Genomic DNA, 18,037 nt, shown 5'->3' with positions numbered 1-18,037 from the left:
TTGTATAAATCAAGAAATTCTACTTAAGGTGAAAAATAAAAACATAAAAATCAAATTATGAAGCTTACCCCAAAAATTGCATTTTGTAGTCCAAATGGTATGGGCGTGAGTCGTGTGAATAAAACTACTCTAAATGCTCTTGGTCCAGATATGACCCGGAGTATGGCACGACCAGTTTCGTTTTTAATTAATCTAAAAATAGAAAATACAAAACAAATGTCTACATAATTTCAAATTCACAAGACAAAAACAAAAAGACATACACAAAATACGAGTATACAAATATCTAACAATAAAAAACAATAAAAAAAAATAAAACAAATAAAATGAAAATTCCAGCCCTGGAAAATTTATTATTGCATCATGATTGAATAAAGTCTGTTTTTAATTTAAAACAAAAAATATGAGAATAGGAGAAACATCTCGGCAAAGGTAACCACCTGGAGATATATTTATTTGATCTAAAAGAATTGTAATTTAGAAAATTTTAAATTAATATTAATTAATGTTAGAAACTCTCCAAAGAACATTGTTAATTGTTTAAATCAAATTTAAGTAAACACTTACTTGTTGATATTTTTTGTATTATAAGAATCAAAAGTTTTATTTGAAAAGACCATCAAATCATGAAAAGATGTTTTGAAGTGGTTTCTTTCTGTTTTTCAAATATTTATATACAATTTTTAATTGCAGTCAATATTGATTATAATGAACCTGATTGAGCTTTACAGTTTATTAATTATATAAATATTAAGTGTTTTATAATTATAATGAAACGAATTTTAATTTTTTAGTATCAGCCTTGACATGTGTACAGACCAGGGTTGTTGCGGATGTACAAATTTTGACATCCGCGGAAGCGTATGCGGATTTTTGAGACTCACATCCGCGGATGTGGATGCGGATTTTAGATTTTATTAAATGAAAACAAATTTAAGTCCATAAATAAAGGAAAATGTTATTGATTATCTTTCCGTTTTATAATTAAATTTAAAAATGGGTGAGTTATATTTAATAAAAAGCAAGATTCAGCCTTCTCAGACTGTAATCTGTTTCTTAGTGGATCGCATATTAATCCAGCTCCACTTAATAGTTGTTAAATTTGTGTCTGCAATGATGTCACCTGTATGGTGATCCTCAAACGTCTCGCTTTTTAATACGATTGATGTTCTATCAAAGTTTTCTGATACTCCGTGGCAAGTTAAATTGGCGCGTCCTTTTCGTGAGTATGTTTAACGACATATTTTGGATTCAGACTTGTCAGGATCATTTTTATTTAAATTAAGATTCTGCGTTTTGTTGGTGGCGGCATTTATGTTCTGTATCTGTACCACTTTTTCACTTAATAAAGGGTGATTTTTTTGAGGTTAGGATTTTCATGCATTAGTATTTGACAGATCACGCGGGATTTCAGACATGGTGTCAAAGAGAAAGATGCTCAGTATGCTTTGACATTTCATCATGAATAGACTTACTAACGAGCAACGCTTGCAAATCATTGAATTTTATTACCAAAATCAGTATTCGGTTCGAAATGTGTTTCGCGCTTTACGTCCGATTTATGGTCTACATAATCGACCAAGTGAGCAAACAATTAATGCGATTGTGACCAAGTTTCGCACTCAGTTTACTTTATTGGACATTAAACCAACCACACGAATGCGTACAGTGCGTACAGAAGAGAATATTGCGTCTGTTTCTGAGAGTGTTGCTGAAGACCGTGAAATGTCGATTAGTCGCCGTTCGCAGCAATTGGGTTTATGTTATTCGACCACATGGAAGATTTTACGCAAAGATCTTGGTGTAAAACAGTATAAAATACAGCTCGTGCAAGAACTGAAGCCGAACGATCTGCCACAACGTCGAATTTTCAGTGAATGGGCCCTAGAAAAGTTGGCAGAAAATCCGCTTTTTTATCGACAAATTTTGTTCAGCGATGAGGCTCATTTCTGGTTGAATGGCTACGTAAATAAGCAAAATTGCCGCATTTGGAGTGAAGAGCAACCAGAAGCCGTTCAAGAACTGCCCATGCATCCCGAAAAATGCACTGTTTGGTGTGGTTTGTACGCTGGTGGAATCATTGGACAGTATTTTTTCAAAGATGCTGTTGGACGCAACGTTACGGTGAATGGCGATCGCTATCGTTCAATGCTAACAAACTTTTTGTTGCCAAAAATGGAAGAACTGAACTTGGTTGACATGTGGTTTCAACAAGATGGCGCTACATGCCACACAGCTCGCGATTCTATGGCCATTTTGAGGGAAAACTTCGGAGAACAATTCATCTCAAGGAATGGACCGGTAAGTTGGCCACCAAGATCATGCGATTTGACGCCTTTAGACTATTTTTTGTGGGTCTACGTCAAGTCTAAAGTCTACACAAATAAGCCAGCAACTATTCCAGCTTTGGAAGACAATATTTCCGAAGAAATTCGGGCTATTCCGGCCGAAATGCTCGAGAAAGTTACCCAAAATTGGACTTTCCGAATGGACCACCTAAGACGCAGCCGCGGTCAACATTTAAATGAAATTATCTTCAAAAAGTAAATGTCATGGACCAATCTAACGTTTGAAATAAAGAATCGATGAGATTTTGCAAATTTTATGCGTTTTTTTTTTTAAAGTTCTCAAGCTCTTAAAAAATCACCGTTTATATACAAATAAACTGTGTCCTCTGGCCACTTAGCAAGATCTTTTATATCCTCAAATCTGTGACCATTGCATATGACTTGTTGTTGCTTATGTCGTTGCCTAATTGGGACCCAAATTTTTGAATTTAAAATTTTTAATTAGGGTGAAATGGTCGTTTTTATTTATCATGATATAGTATGCCGTGCTGTTGCTGTTTTTCGAATTTGAAAAAAGCGTTGAAAAACATCCGCATCTTCCTTCAATAATTGTAAAAACTGTCCGTTCTAAAACGACATAGAGAAAACAAAATCTAACCCATTTGAACGTTTTATATAGAAAATGACCATTTATTTTTTAACAGAGTGGAAAGTTCGTAAATAGAAAAATATTTTGCATTTTTTCATTTCAAATACTGACCTTGGCTTTTTACTTTTTTTTAAATATCCGTTACAAGTGCTAGATTTATAAACGTTCTTAAAGGTTTTGTTTGAATAATTAAAATTTAAAAAATGTGTTTAAGCTTTCAGTATTCGTTAAAAGTAACCGACATTTTTAACTTCCGATAGAAAATTTTGGTAATCGGTTGAAAATTTTGACATTTCTCGAAGTTGCTAGAATCTAAATGAAGGATTTTCAAAGAGATTATTTTGTGGGCGTGTGTACTTACGTTTCTAGGTTCAACAAGCATTTTTCATCGCCTATATCTTGAGAACCAGTACAGATATCTCCTTTTAATAAATTTTATTTCGAACATAATAACACAGAAAGCTGCAGAAAACAAATATTGGGTGGATATTTTTTACCAAAGTAAAAATTTTGGTTGATCAAGAATTCAAGACAATAACTCCATTAAGTTTTTATAAAAAATAGAATTGACATTTTTGTACAAACAATTAACTTCTAAGAAAAAACAATACTTAAAGTTGGTAAAAATTGATTTTTGATTTACACAACTTTTTAAAAGATTTAAGGTATTTTCTTTAAACTAATTTAATTTTAAAATCTACAAAAAATACTATACATTATGAACAAAAGAAGGTATTTACTTCGTAATGATTTCATTTTGTGTTAAATTTAGTTGGTATCGTAGATACTGACCCTAGAAAAATCCAATATGTATTTCCTTGTATAAGCAATAAAAACTTTCAAAAAATGCTACTGAAATTGGTAACAATGGATTTTCTACTAAAAATCTATTTAACAAAAACAAATATTTAAATCATACTTATTTTATTATAATAAATAAATAAGGTGGCGCAATAGTCCATGAAGAACCAGGGTCAAGAGGCTTGCCAACCATTCCTGTGTGCGAGTAATGTTGTCAGAGATGGAAGGGACCTACAGTTTATATGCCGAATCCGAATGGCTAATTTGAGAAAGCACTTTTCATGACAAGAATTACTCTTAAAGGATTTGTCAATTCCTCGCAAGAGGCAGTACCCGTGAAAAAAGTTAGGTGGCACAGATAGGTATAGGAATTTTGGGCAGGTTCAGACGACATAAGGGACTTGAACTGAAAGCTGAACTATTACTCTATAATTTTTTTATTTTCTGCACAATTTCATTTAATGCCTTTTGTAAAAGGGTTTGGAAAAGAAATAAGTAATATTTCTTTACAATACAAAATACAACTAGTGATGGACTTACAGCATGTCTGAGGAGTGTTTTGTAGACAATAATGGTTTTGATATTTTTTGTACTATGTACAGTTAGTTTTTTAAGTGTCATAAACTTCAAACTCGGAACTATATTTCACTAACCTGTATCTTCAGTTGATCGTGCAAAAACTACCAAAAATAAAAGAACACCATCTTGATTTGTATTTTGTATTTAAAAGAAATGTTACTTATTCGTTTTTTAATTTTACAAGAAACCCTTTTACATAAAACATAATATAGTATTGTGTAGAAAATAAATGACTAGTAAATAAATGAATAGTAAGGGAGATTTTACTTGATTAACTTTCCAGTCAACTTTCCAATAAAGTTGAAAGGGAATTTTTCAGATACCAGAAACTTGCCTTGCTTTCAAATCCCTTATGTCGTCTGAACCTGCACATTGTTGCAACTTTTACTTATTTTTTTTTAGAAAAATTCAAATGATAACTTTTTTTACAAAACACGAAAACCTACAAAAACAACACAAAAAAGAAATGGTTTTTGACTCAAGTATTAGGAGAACAAAGAAAATAATGGTTTTTATATTTTGTCCCAGATTCTTTTTCATAAAAAACGAAATTTGGGTGCCGCAGTAGCATCGGGAATACAGGCTTATACAACCATTTCGACTCGAGAATTGTCGGGGCCAATTGGAGTTAGCAAAAGTTCAAATGACAAGCAATTTAAGCCCTCATGATTTTTCTGTTTGCGAGGATTTTTGCCAAAAAATGATTGCAAAGGCCGAAGGAGACACAACATTGATTAATTGTTTGTTCATGTCTTATGAGGCCCATTTTCACCTAAACGGCAATGTAAAAAAGCAAAATTACCGTATTTGGAGTGAATCAAATCCAGAAATACAGAAATACTCCATGAGTCGCAGTTTCATTAAGGTGTATTGTACTGCCATACTTTTTTGAAGAAAACGGTAACTACAACAGTAACTGTCAATGGGAACCTCTATTTAAAGATGTTGAATTCATTTTTTTTTACCCAGAATTGCGCCCAAGACGTACCTCATTGAACAGCATTTTCACCCATCAGGATGGAGCAACTACACAAATGGCCAAACCAGTTATGGCGAAGCTCCAACGAAAATTCTAAAACAAATTTATTTCCAGGAACCCTACTTTTAGCTTACTCCCAAAGTCACTTGAGCTGACTGCACTAGAATAATTTTATGGGGTTATGTCAAGCAGGATGTGTACAAAACGACCCAGTTAATTTGACTGAATTGAAGCAGTCCATAATGACAATAATTGAGGCGATCCCAACTTTTAGCCTTCATGCGGAGATGAACAATTTTTGATGTAGTTAAATACACGATTTAAAAAAAAATTTTTTATTGTAGCACATAATATTCTAACGAATTTCTATCAGAATATATATCAGAATGGTGGCCAAAAGTAAGTTTTTTTCGCCTCAAACCACAACAATATTTTCAAAAAGAATTGAGTTGTTCTGAATTTGAATTTCCCCTATAATTTTCCTTTTACATCAGGTTTTAAAAATATGCTTCTTTAAAAATGAAAGACAACAAAATACAATATTTTTAAGGCTAAGATAAGTCATAACATTGTTCTCAACAATTAATTGTATAATCATTTTGAAGAATACAAAAATCTTTCCCTTCTAAATAAATTCTAATTAATTTGTGTATCTTATTTAGTCTCTTTAAAGTTATAACTTATAAGTTTTTATTTGATGAAGCCTTAAGAAATCTTGACTTGAATTCGACTTCGAATTTAACATGTGCTCAAATTTTACAAATACCCGTTTTCACCAACATTTTGTCAATATATTTAAAAAACTTAAAGTGATAGTGTTTTTTAAACGACCGATTCTTTACTAAATAAAGAGTCTGTTTAAAAAAGTACCTATACAAAATTTTAAAATATACCTGTAAAATAAGTTTGTCTTCAAAGATATAAATGCCATTTAATTTGTTAAAAAAACAGCGCGATTCATCCCAAGACACAAATCATCCTAGGACAACTCATCCCGAAAATGAAAAATACTTGTAAGCATACTTAACGAAAACAATTGTTTGTCTATTCAACTAGTTCGTTCAAACATTGAATAATTACTAATTAAGTAATTATTCAATGGTTCAAAGCTTTTTCCTTTAAATAGCTTTATTTTAATTTCATATAAAAAGAAGCAGGATGGAGAATAAATTATCTGAAGATAAGAAAGAGGAAGAACATGTGTGTTTAAATTGTAAAACTATAGCCTATTGGTTGTGTATTTAGGCATGTCTTGTTTATAGTCAGGCCATTATGCGTTTTGGATTTTAGTTATGAATTGACACGTAAGCAGTAGTTGTAGAGGTTGTACGTAACGCATATACAGGTATAGTGTATACATATGTTGAAAAAGGGATTCTAATAGAAAGTACATATACTCCTTCTGGCCTGTTTCTTATACTTGTACTAAGTATTTATTCTTTTATATAGGCGAAGGCAAGTAAAATAAGTCTTAAACATCCTTATTCGTAAGGAATAATATCTTGAAATCATATATACAAAGGTACCAAGATAATAATAAGATTAACACTTTAAAATAGATTCTTGATTAAATATATCATATTCGTCAATCCGATGCAGTATCGCTACACGGCCATCGTTGGTATTTACAAAAGTTATTGTTATAAAAATACATTAATATGTTAAAATAATTTTAAAAAAATACTATTTTAAGATTGAAATTTTTACCTGAAAAATAAGTTTGTCTTCAAAAATTTAAATGCCATTTTATAATTCAAAAAACCCTTGATTTTTAAATTTTTTTTTAAAATCGTTAGAGCGGTTTTTTTTTAAATTAATTTTGTATATATACAATTTTTCAATTTTGTTCTAAAAATATTTTTGGTATTCAATTGTTTAGTGATTGTAAATATACGCTCTACATTTGAATTTTGTAATAAAATGTTGACCCGTTTTTAAAATAAAGAATTTTGAAAAAAAAAATCAATACTTTTTTTTAAATCCAAACAATAAAAATTGCAATTTTTATAATTAAATATTTTTAAGCCAATATAAGAGCTTATTTAAAAAAAAATATTGAAATCAGTTCATAAGTTGCTGAGAAAATTAAAAAACAAAATAACGATTCTACGAGAGGTACCTTTCCTGATCAACACAAAAATATGTTTTCTAATTAAAAGAAAAAAAATTAGAGCAAATTAAAAAAAAAAATCTATCGGTATGTTTTTGAGAAAATTCGAATTTTCGTTTTTTGACCAACAAAATTGTATAGGGCCACTTAAAAACAAAAATGTAAAAAACTCTTAACGAGAAGCTGTTCAAAACCTTATCTTCCAAGTTTGAATCGACCCAATGGTTTAGGCTGTAGGAGCGTAAAAAGACAGACAAAACAGATCGCACGGAATCGTGGGACCCTCATGTTAAATTAAAATCTCGAGTTCGAATTTTTTTACGAATACAAAACTTGCTATATAGTTCTAAACGTTTTGCCTCTTTCTGTTAAAAACCGTTTACAAGTAAAAGGTTCTGGGTTTATATAAGACAGGTTAAATTTTATAAAATGCAACAAATATCGAAACTTAATGTCAAAGATAGTTATTATAGATTGAAAAAACCACCACGAATTTTATTGACAAACAAAAATTTAAAGCGCAATAACTCAAAAACTTGATATAATTGGAGTAGGATTCGAACTAAGGACATCAAAACACATTGGAAAATTCAATTCAAAACTTGATTCCATGCAATGACAACTATTCTAACCAAATGAATATGAGTTTATATATAAATTAATCGATGAAGTTGTACAAAAATCACACCTTCACTAATTTTAACATAGCTTATACGCAGCAGTTTACCATTTTGATAATCTAGCATAACAATTAGAGATGATCAAACATAATGATTAGATGAATGGCTAGATAAAAATTCATAAAACTAGCCTAATTATCCATAACTTACAACCAACTTACTGTTCCCTTACGGACACTCTACGTTAAACAATAATACTTAATTCTAATGCCTTTCGGCTCTAAAATCTATTTATGTAACTTCAATTCAATTTTATTTATTAAAAATAAAAACTAATATCAATATCCTTTTTTATTTTTACTTAAAAACTACTTTAAATTCGGTCCTTAAATAAAACTTAAAGCTTACTTAAACTACCTATTCTAACTATAAACTATTTAAAACTAGAACAACCACAGCAGCAAATCTAACTACATATCTAACATTTTGTTGTTTTTCATTTCTTTATTTTCCTCTTTTTTCTTATTCCATGTTTTTTTTTTTTTTTTTTTTTTTTTTTTTTTTGTGTAGTACCCGTGGCATGATGGTTAGTGCGTTGGACTGTCATGCAAGGGGTCTTGGGTTCAATCCCTGCCTGTGCCAGCTTAATTTAAAAAAATAATTTTCGCGGGTACTGCCTCTTGCGAGGAATTGACAAATCCTTCAAGAGTAATTCTTGTCATGAAAAAGTGCTTCCTCAAAATAGCCGTTCGGATTCGGCCTTAAATTGTAGGTCCCTTCCATTCCTGACAACAGTACTCGCACACAGGAATGGTTGAGAGTTGTAAGTCACTAGGCCCTGGTTCACAACGGACTGTTGCGCCACCCCATTTGATTTGATTTTGATGTTTTTTTTTGTAATTATTTTCTTTGTGCCAGCATACCTATTCTACTTGAAACTAAATCCTAAAACTATAAATCACGTATGTAAGCCGGCTAAGGCTTAAAACCCCATCCCGACTACTCAATATCAAGTGCCGATTGAAGCCACCAAAACTGGTTCTCCTGCTTCACCCTATCAGTTCGGTCCCGTTCGGACACAGCCCTACTGAACCGAAGGAGCTCTGCTCCGCCTTGCGCCATGACGTCCCGATTGTATGGGATTCGCCTATCCACGGTTCTTCGTCTGACGTTTTAGATAAACGGGATTGCAAATCTATCCTGTATCAGACCGCATTTGTCTAAAAAGAGTAATGCCTCTGGTGGAATGAAGCCGCTCAAGCGTGCACTTTCAAAATACTCGTCGTTCGGATAGAACGCCCCGAAAATTAAATTGTTGGTCGAAGACATACCTCTTGCAATGTGACCTCGAACGAGTTTTATCACGAAATTGTCAATTCTGTTGATTCGAGCCCCGTTGTATAGGACCTCGTTGGAATAGTAATGCACGTAAGAAGATTCGGCCTTTCGATATAAACCAATACAGCGTCGTAAGCACTGCCGCTCGAACACTCGAAACTTCTCCATCTGGCAAGGGGCAACGTTGAACCACACAGGACAACCATAAACGATCATCGGCCGTATGAGGGCCATGCAGCAAATTACCTTCACTGTGGGGTCAACCCGACTGCTAACAAACAGCCGTTTCGTAAAAGCGAAGGCTCCTCTGGCCCTGGTCAGAGCAGCACTTATATGTCTGTCGAAATATAAATACTGATCTAACCAGATACCGAGGTACTTCACTACACTTTTGCTCGCTGATGGCTGCCCGTTAAGATTAACAATGACCAACTTGCACCAATTCTTGCATGTATTCCTCGTGGCCCTAGCCAACTGAGCCGGAACAGAATTGTCTCCGACTTCTGGAAATTTATTTTCAGTTTCCAATTGTCGCAATATCGCTGAATCTTGTCGAAAACACGCTGCAAGAGAATTCCAATAACCTCAGCCTTTCGGGCCGTTCTGTACGCAATAAGATCGTCGACGTACGAAATTGCCTTTGTAAGACTACCTATCAGATCGCTGGTGTAAATGCTGAAGAGAATCGGCGAACTAACCGCTCCTGTTGAAGACAATTTTTAATTAAGAATGTTGTGGTAGAAGTTACATTGCAACTTTTGACAAAAAACTTTCTACCGTTAAGCATATCATAAAGTATATACAACAATGGCTTGCTTATGCCAAGCCTGTCAAAGTGTCAAAGGCCTTTTTCAAATCAACCAGAACAGCACCTGTGAATTGTTGTTTTGATTTATTCTATTGGATATCAAAAATTTAGACGCAGCATGAATTGTGGCATGACCCGCATTGAACCCGAACTATTAATCCGGAATTATTTTGCTCTCCGCAGCCCACTTAATGATCTTTTCGAAAACTTTGCTGATGCTCGGAAGAAGACTTATCGACCGAAGATTATACGGGTTGGAGCTGTCCTTTACCTTTTTCGGGAGAGAATGAACCACATCAGTATTCCAATGCACTGAATAATATGCATTATGGCTGAATCACAAATACGCTTCAGCTTCGGCTTCGCCTGGTGTTTACGAGTTCAGCCAAAGGAATTCAATGCATGCTATCACAATGGAGCTTCGACCTCACGTTTCGTTTGACAATCGTGAGGAAAAGAACGTAATGTGACTCCAAACGGAAGCTCTAGTTCAATTATCTGACATTTGCTTTGTCTGACAGCTCAACAGATGTAAACAAACAAAATATTTGCTCTTTGGTGGAATGAAATAATAGAAATGCTGAAGCGTGTTTATGATTCAGCCATTAGTGTGGTGTATATGTCAATTGCATCCGTCGATAAATGTCATAGTACGTCGTTGGATATACCATCGACACCTGCTGACTTTTTATTTTTTATTGAGTTGAAGATGAGCTAAAGATCAACCTACGCACTAAACATCACTCCACGGGTACTAAAAACTAACGCAGAAATCCTAAATTGCTAGATTAGTACCTGATTTTAGAGAGCACAGGCTGTAGTTATAGGCTTTCGGCTCGCTGACATAAATTTGAAAATGTTGAGCAATTTTACAATTTAAAGTTAAATTTTAAAACTATTTTTTTGATAGTTTCAAGATTTTGGGAATTAATATTTCTAATTAGTTTGTAAATGTTCTGATTGTTATTAAAAGACGGTTTATGAGGGCTAGAAGGCGTGTGATGTCGATTGTTTCATTGCAAGTTGGGCAGATCGGAGAGTTTTCTCATTTTAGGGGATGTTTATGAGTCAGAGAAGTGTGGCCTAAACGTTTCCGAACAAAATTGTCAATTATTTATTTCTGTGTGACAATTGAGTATTTAAGTTGTGTTTTGTTTTTGTTGATACCAGAGTAAAGGCCCAACTATAATAGGCATAAGCAAACATAAGCTTACGTCAAAAACCCAACAATAATTCACTTATGGCTGAAACACATACACGCTTCAGCTTCGGCTTCGCCTGACGTTTACGAGTTCAGCCATAGGAATTTAATGCATGCTATCACAATAGAGCTTCGACCTCACGTTTCGTTTGACAATCGTAAGGAAAAGAATGTAATGTAACGTAATGTGACTCCAAACGGAAGCTCTAGTTCAATTATCTGAACATTTGCTTTGTCTGACAGCTCATCAGCTGTAAAAAAATGTCAACAAACAAAATATTTGCTCTTTGAAGGGATGAAATAATAGAAATGTCATTCAAAGCAACCTCGAAGCAGGCCTAACGTAACGCAGACGAAGCCGAAGCTGAAGCGTGTATGTGTTTCAGCCATTAAGTTTTCGAAATTACTGCATAGCCATAATGCAATTTTGCTCACGTATCTAAATGTCATATTTTACTTATGCGTCGAGCGACTGGGATCGCTCTTGCTTAAAGGCCCAACTATAATAGGCATAAGCTAGCATATGCGCGCATAAGTAAACGTGCGAATACAAAGAATCTCAATGATGAATATAGTTCAACCACTCAGCCACTGGATGGTTTTGATTTCTGATTTGATCGTTCTTAAGAGATCCGACTTAACTAAAAGTGTTGAGAAAAATTGTTGGTGACTAACTAATAATGCCTATGTGACTTTTTCCAAACATTTTTCAGTTTTAAAGAAAGAATAAAAAGATTTCTTTATTGAAATATTTACAAAATATTATGACACCCCTAACAGCATTCTTGTTAACCACTTCCCATTAATAAAGTAGTACACACTTTGTTTGTGATTCAAGTCATTAGAAAAAATAACTATTCTTACAACCTGTTATGTATAATAGATAACAACGATGTACCGGTTTTTCAAAGAATTCCGGTATTGGTTTTACAAAACTTACACAACAAGCAGTAAATAATTGAAAATACAAACATCCCATTACTGTTTACATTTTCCCACCTCTGCCTAAATATTACTAATGAAATTATAATTATGTGGCTGAATTCAATATAAATAGTCAACTCTATTCAATAAATCAAACATAAATAAAAGAAACTATTTGTTTATTATTTACCTTATTTAAACTGTAGTAATTCCCACCCACAGCAAAAGTGCAGCCACTGCTACGCTATGTGATGCCAATAATTTTCTAGTTTGCCTTCATGCAAAAACAGAAGAACACAAAACTATATAATTCGCAAGGTCACTAAAGCAGGAACACAAAAATCTACCCCAACAGACCTTTACTGTAGAGAAATTGATTTACTTTTACATAGAGACAAGGCTAGTGGCTGGTGGCTGTATGAATAGCGCTCCAGCAGTAATTGAAGACCTACAAACGCTGCCACCGGGGAGTGAATTTGTTTGGCGTACAATTTCCTAATTGGACTATTGAACAGCAAATAGATTGGAATTATTTCAATGAAGCAAAGTTAATACTGAGTGGCGACGACGATGATAAAAACGATGACGACGGGAAACACGTCAATGACTTACAATTTTCTACTTTCCAGTTCCTAGATCTACCTAACCAGACGGCTAAATGATGGTGTTTTGTAGTTTGCGTGACAGTTGTGTTGACTTTTTAGTTGAAATGATTTTATTTATGGGATTTTGCATTTTTTATAGGCCACTTAAGTTAAAATAACTCCCAAGGAGATTTATGACATAAACTATCTTAAGTAGGATAATAGTTATTATTAATTTTATATAAAACGCCCTTCAACTTAAAAAAACTGTTTTTTAATAATAGTGGCTTAAGAATTCAGCTCATATTACAGTAATTGACAGGACTTATAATAAATTAATATTTGCATTTATACTTACTTATGAACAGGAAGGCGATGTCTTAAACTCCTCAGTGTCGTATGAGCAATGGCAATCCCTATATTGGCACCCAATATCACAGTCAAGAGGCCCTTAATGAACCCAAACAAGTACCCACTGCTGATCATGAGCACAAAATAGCCCACAACAATTGGAAAGCTGACCAACACAAATAGGCACATGAAAATGCCAAAAACAACCCAAGAATTCTGCGTCTCTACCCAGTAGAGCAATTCGCGGGCGTAGTCTCGCATCAGATAGGCAACTATGACGAGTGCACAAACTATGGCAAGCGGCACCAGATAGCTCAGGTACCAGTGGTCCGAAATAAAACCGTGCACCCGAAGACACACCGAATTCGCTGGTCTTCGGTTCTTTGAGTTAGTTAAGGTGTCATGTTCGTCACGTTCGCAGCCACTGTCACTGTCCGTTGTGAGTATGGTGTTTATTTTGCCGTTGTTTTCGTGGACAATCAGAGAAACGGGGGCCTTGGACTTGACACTGTTTGAGCTCGACTGTTCTTCTTGGAGTCGAGCCTGCATGTCTAGAATCATCATCTTGTGTGCAGCTTCTGCCAAGCTTGTTGATGCTGCTGTCACCGCAGTTTCAGCTGTTTCTATAGCTGCCTTTGATGTTGATACTTCCACTTGGGCTGCTGATGATGACGATGGGGATGACATTTATTTGGATTGCTCTTCCACAGACGGACGGGAAGAGCAAGAGTGAAGAACTCTTCACCGATGGAATCTTTGTTCTTTTTTTAGGACATAAACTATGACAATAGAAAGTTCATAATTTTATTTCACCAGACTTGAAGAAGGTAAAGAGTATAAATTTGTACTTTTTTAGAGTTTCACTCGAGGTTGTTTTTGTTTGTTGTGTAATCAAGTGAGGGGAGGGGGGCAAGAGTGAAAGTGTAAACCACGACGACGACCAATTCTGGAATCTTGTAACAACACTGATTTCGATTTTCTATGAGCTTTTTAACTTCTAATGGAAAACAAATTAAAGGAATTTCTTGAATGGCAAGGTTTCGGATTCACTTCACTTTGAATTCTATTGATGGAAGATCAATGATTTGTTTTTTATTTTTATTTTATCCTTAACAAAAGGTCGAGGAGTTGGGGGTTAACACCCTTGCAAAAAACACTGGAATGAAATTGAGCAGTGAAATTGTTTGGAACAAAACGAACTGCACTTTAACTGGTTCGGCGGAAAACTATCCGACTCGATTCCGGACTGATGGAATTTCTGTTTTGTCTGAGTTCTCAGATAAAGTGGTTTTAATGGAGACGTTGGTGTCGGAGAGATTGGAATTGGATAGCGCAGAATGTTAAATGCGCAGGGCTTATTGGAAAGAAAGATGAGACAAATTACCTCGAATCTTTGAAATGACAGCAAAAGAGCGAAATGTCATAACAAAAAACAGCTGATGGATAGAAATCTGAGGAAAGTGTTATACAAAATAAAATTTGTACGGCATTGCCATAATGACTGAGATAGATCAGTAGGTATGTTATTTTTAAAGCATGCCTACATTAAGAAGGAACATATAAAATATTTTAACTATTGAACCATCTCAAAGCTATCATTGGTTTTTATCATTATAACCGGCGTTTTAATTATTATTTTTTTTTTTTTTTTTGTCAATCAAGTTACAAACTTTTTATAGACTACATTAATAACAATAGAATATACATACATCTTCGATATTTAAATAATAATAAAAAAAAATAACTGTTACAACAGACTCAATACATTTTTCTTAATTACATTTCGATTTACATTAAAGTCAATAGCTGAGTCAAATTCATTGAAATTTATACAAGCATTTGTAATTGGATTATGTCTAGCATAACTTGTACTATGGTAAGGAACATGTAAAAAATCGCCATCTCTCGGGCGGAAGCTACGAGTTGGAGCGTAAATATTAAACATTGATAACAACATTGGACAATCAATATTAGAACTGAGGACATCATAAGCAAAAAGGACAGAATACAATTTTCTTCTCAAAACCAGAGGTTTTAAGTCTATAAGAGTACATCTAGTCTCATAACATGGAACATCTGAATTTTTATAAATTTTACGCAAAGCAAACTTTGTAAATTTTTTCTGAATCTTTTCAATACGATAAATGCTCGATTGAGTGTAGGGATTCCATATAACGCAACAATATTCTAACAGCGGTCTAACAAGAGATAAGTATAGTGTTTTTAGAGTATAAGGATCATTAAAAAGTTTTGAGTTTCGAACTATGAAGCCCAACATTGAGTTAGCTTTGGAAATGACATGATCTATATGAAGTGAAAAACTCATTTTGGAGTCAAAAATCACTCCTAGGTCTTTCTGACTATCAAGTCTCTGCAAAGTATCAAAACCAAGTTTGTATTCAAAAAATAAGGGATTTAAGATTTTTGAATAAGTAACAAAACTACATTTACCGTTGTTAAAATAAAATCCATTTAATTTACACCAAAAAAGTACTTCATTAAGATCATTCTGGACATTTTCCACATCTTCAAGACATCTTATGCTGCTGAAGAGTTTAAGATCATCAGCATACAAAAGACATTTTGTGTGTAGAAGATATTGCGGTAGGTCGTTAATAAAAATAATGAAAAGGAGCGGTCCAAGATGGCTACCTTGTGGAACGCCGGAAAAGTTCATTATTTCTTTAGAAAACACATTACCAATTTTAACATATTGTTTTCGCCCAACTAAGTAACTTTGAATCCATTTAAGAAGCACAGAGTGAAATCCAAACAATTCAAGTTTTCTTATTAGAATATTGTGTTGAACACGATCAAATGCCTTCGAAAAATCGGTATAGATAGTGTCAACTTGTAATCGTTTTTCCATACAGTCAAGGCAGTAGCTTGTAAAAATTGATAAGTTAGTTGCTGTCGATTTGCCACTCATAAATCCGTGTTGGAATTCAGAAATATAGTTCTTAACTAAAGAATATAATTTGTTTTTCACTATTGCTTCAAATACTTTAGGGACTAACTGTAGCTTAGCAATAGGTCTATAGTTTTCGACATAGCTTTTAGATCCTGCTTTATGGAGTGGAGTGATTATAGAAGACTTCCACGTGTCTAAAAATATTCCTTGGCTTAAAGATAGGTTAAAAATGTAGCAAAGTGGACCAGCAAGGTTGAATCTACACTCCTTTAAGAGAATTGGTGGGAAATTATCAGGTGCTACTGGGTAATTATTATCAAGGGAGGATAAAGACGCTAGCACATCATCAACAGATAAATTTAGAGCACCCATATCATTGAAAGAATGATAATGTACCATTCCATCGTAATTTAAATTTAAATTTATGAAGTTTGATTGAAAAAATGAGGCAAAATTATTGCAAATTGTATCTATATTTTCAGATGAGACCCCTTTGTACGAAACGTTTGGAATCCCAATCGATTTTCGTTTTGTATTTAAAAATGACCAAAAACATTTTGAATTGGTTTTAATTTTCGATTCAAGAGAGCAAATGTACTGCTTATATGTAAATTTCTTTAAAAATTCGTATTCTCTCCTTATTTGACAAAATTGATCACGAAAAGCAGCTGAAATTTTACTTTTTTTATGTAGCTTGTTCATTACATTTTTTAATCTTAATAAGCTTTTGTTAAACCAAACCGGTCTTTTAGAATTTTTAATTTTTTTTAAAGGAACGAACTTTGAAATAGTATAACCTACAGTATTCCGAAACATAGTATAAGCTAGTTCTAAACTAGTACAATGAAAAAGTTGTTGCCAATCAATTGATTCTAAATAAGTATTTATTGAGGCATAATCTGCATTTTTAAAATCATATTTTTGAACATAATTGCAAGAATAATTTGATTCATTAAAGACAGACAAATTAAATGTAATTTCGAGTGCTTTGTGATGGACACTATTATCCAAGAGTTTAAAATTTGCTTCATTTATCTGAGCTTCAAGGTTATTGTCAACAAATATAAGATCCAAAATACGACCAATCGAGTTGTAAATATTATTAATTTGGTACATATTTAAACTTGTAATATTGTCAATCACACTGTACTCAAAGTTTTTATTAACATTACAAGGAAACATTTTTTTATCCTCATTCGAGTACAACCATTTAATATTTGGTAGATTAAAATCACCATTAATTACAAAATAACAATTCTCATCTGTTTTTTTAGCAATATCTAAAATATTCTTAATATGAGCATCATATATGATATATTGTGACAAAGGCGGAATATAAGAAACAAAAAAGTATACATGAATAATGTTTAGAGTAGGCGGAACAGGTAAATCTACACATACACAAATTTGCTCAATATCGCATGAAACATAAGATAATAGAATTTCTCTACTTGAATACTCAGAGCTTACAGCTAACAAAACACCACCTCCTCTATTTAAACCTGTTTGGTTGTAGCGACGATCTCGTCGAAAAACATTAAAATCGGAAGTGAAAAATTCACTATTTAAAAAATTTTCATTTAACCATGTTTCGGTAATAGCAATAATGTCATATGGACAGTCAGCAGCAGCAATAAAAAAAATCATTTGATTTTGTTCTCATACCTCCAGCATTATGATAATACATAGAAAAGCATTTACTCACTTGATCATCAGCAAATGTCTTATTTATGTATTCGGAACCTGTTGATTTTGGCCCGATTCGTTTTTTGGACGACTTACAAACGGCTTAATTTGAACGCCTATTGGCCACATATCTGTTTTAAGGACTCTATTAAAAGATGCAGCGGGAACACCAAGTTTTGAAGGTAATTATGATTGAAAAAAGTGTTCT

The 18,037-nt window shown here is 33.4% G+C and overlaps 1 protein-coding gene across 1 annotated transcript in view; it reads right to left on the bottom strand.

Annotated features, from left to right (window-relative positions):
- The window catches only part of LOC129939157 (transmembrane protein 64), a 45,746-nt gene extending 31,197 nt beyond the window's left edge, over positions 1-14,549 (bottom strand). The window contains exons 1-2 of the mRNA XM_056047059.1: positions 13,240-14,549; positions 69-192 (exon numbers count right to left, since the gene is read on the bottom strand). Of these exons, the coding sequence (XP_055903034.1) occupies positions 69-192; positions 13,240-13,919 (804 nt within the window). The 5' untranslated portion in view covers positions 13,920-14,549. The remainder of the gene's footprint in view (positions 1-68; positions 193-13,239) is intronic.
- Positions 14,550-18,037: the final 3,488 nt, after the last annotated feature.

This window comes from Eupeodes corollae, chromosome 1, assembly GCF_945859685.1.
Source record: "Eupeodes corollae chromosome 1, idEupCoro1.1, whole genome shotgun sequence".
In the NCBI taxonomy this organism is placed as follows: Eukaryota; Metazoa; Arthropoda; class Insecta; order Diptera; family Syrphidae; genus Eupeodes; species Eupeodes corollae.
The sequence above is the reverse complement of the archived record's forward strand: the minus strand, read 5'-3'. Positions and strand labels throughout refer to the sequence as shown.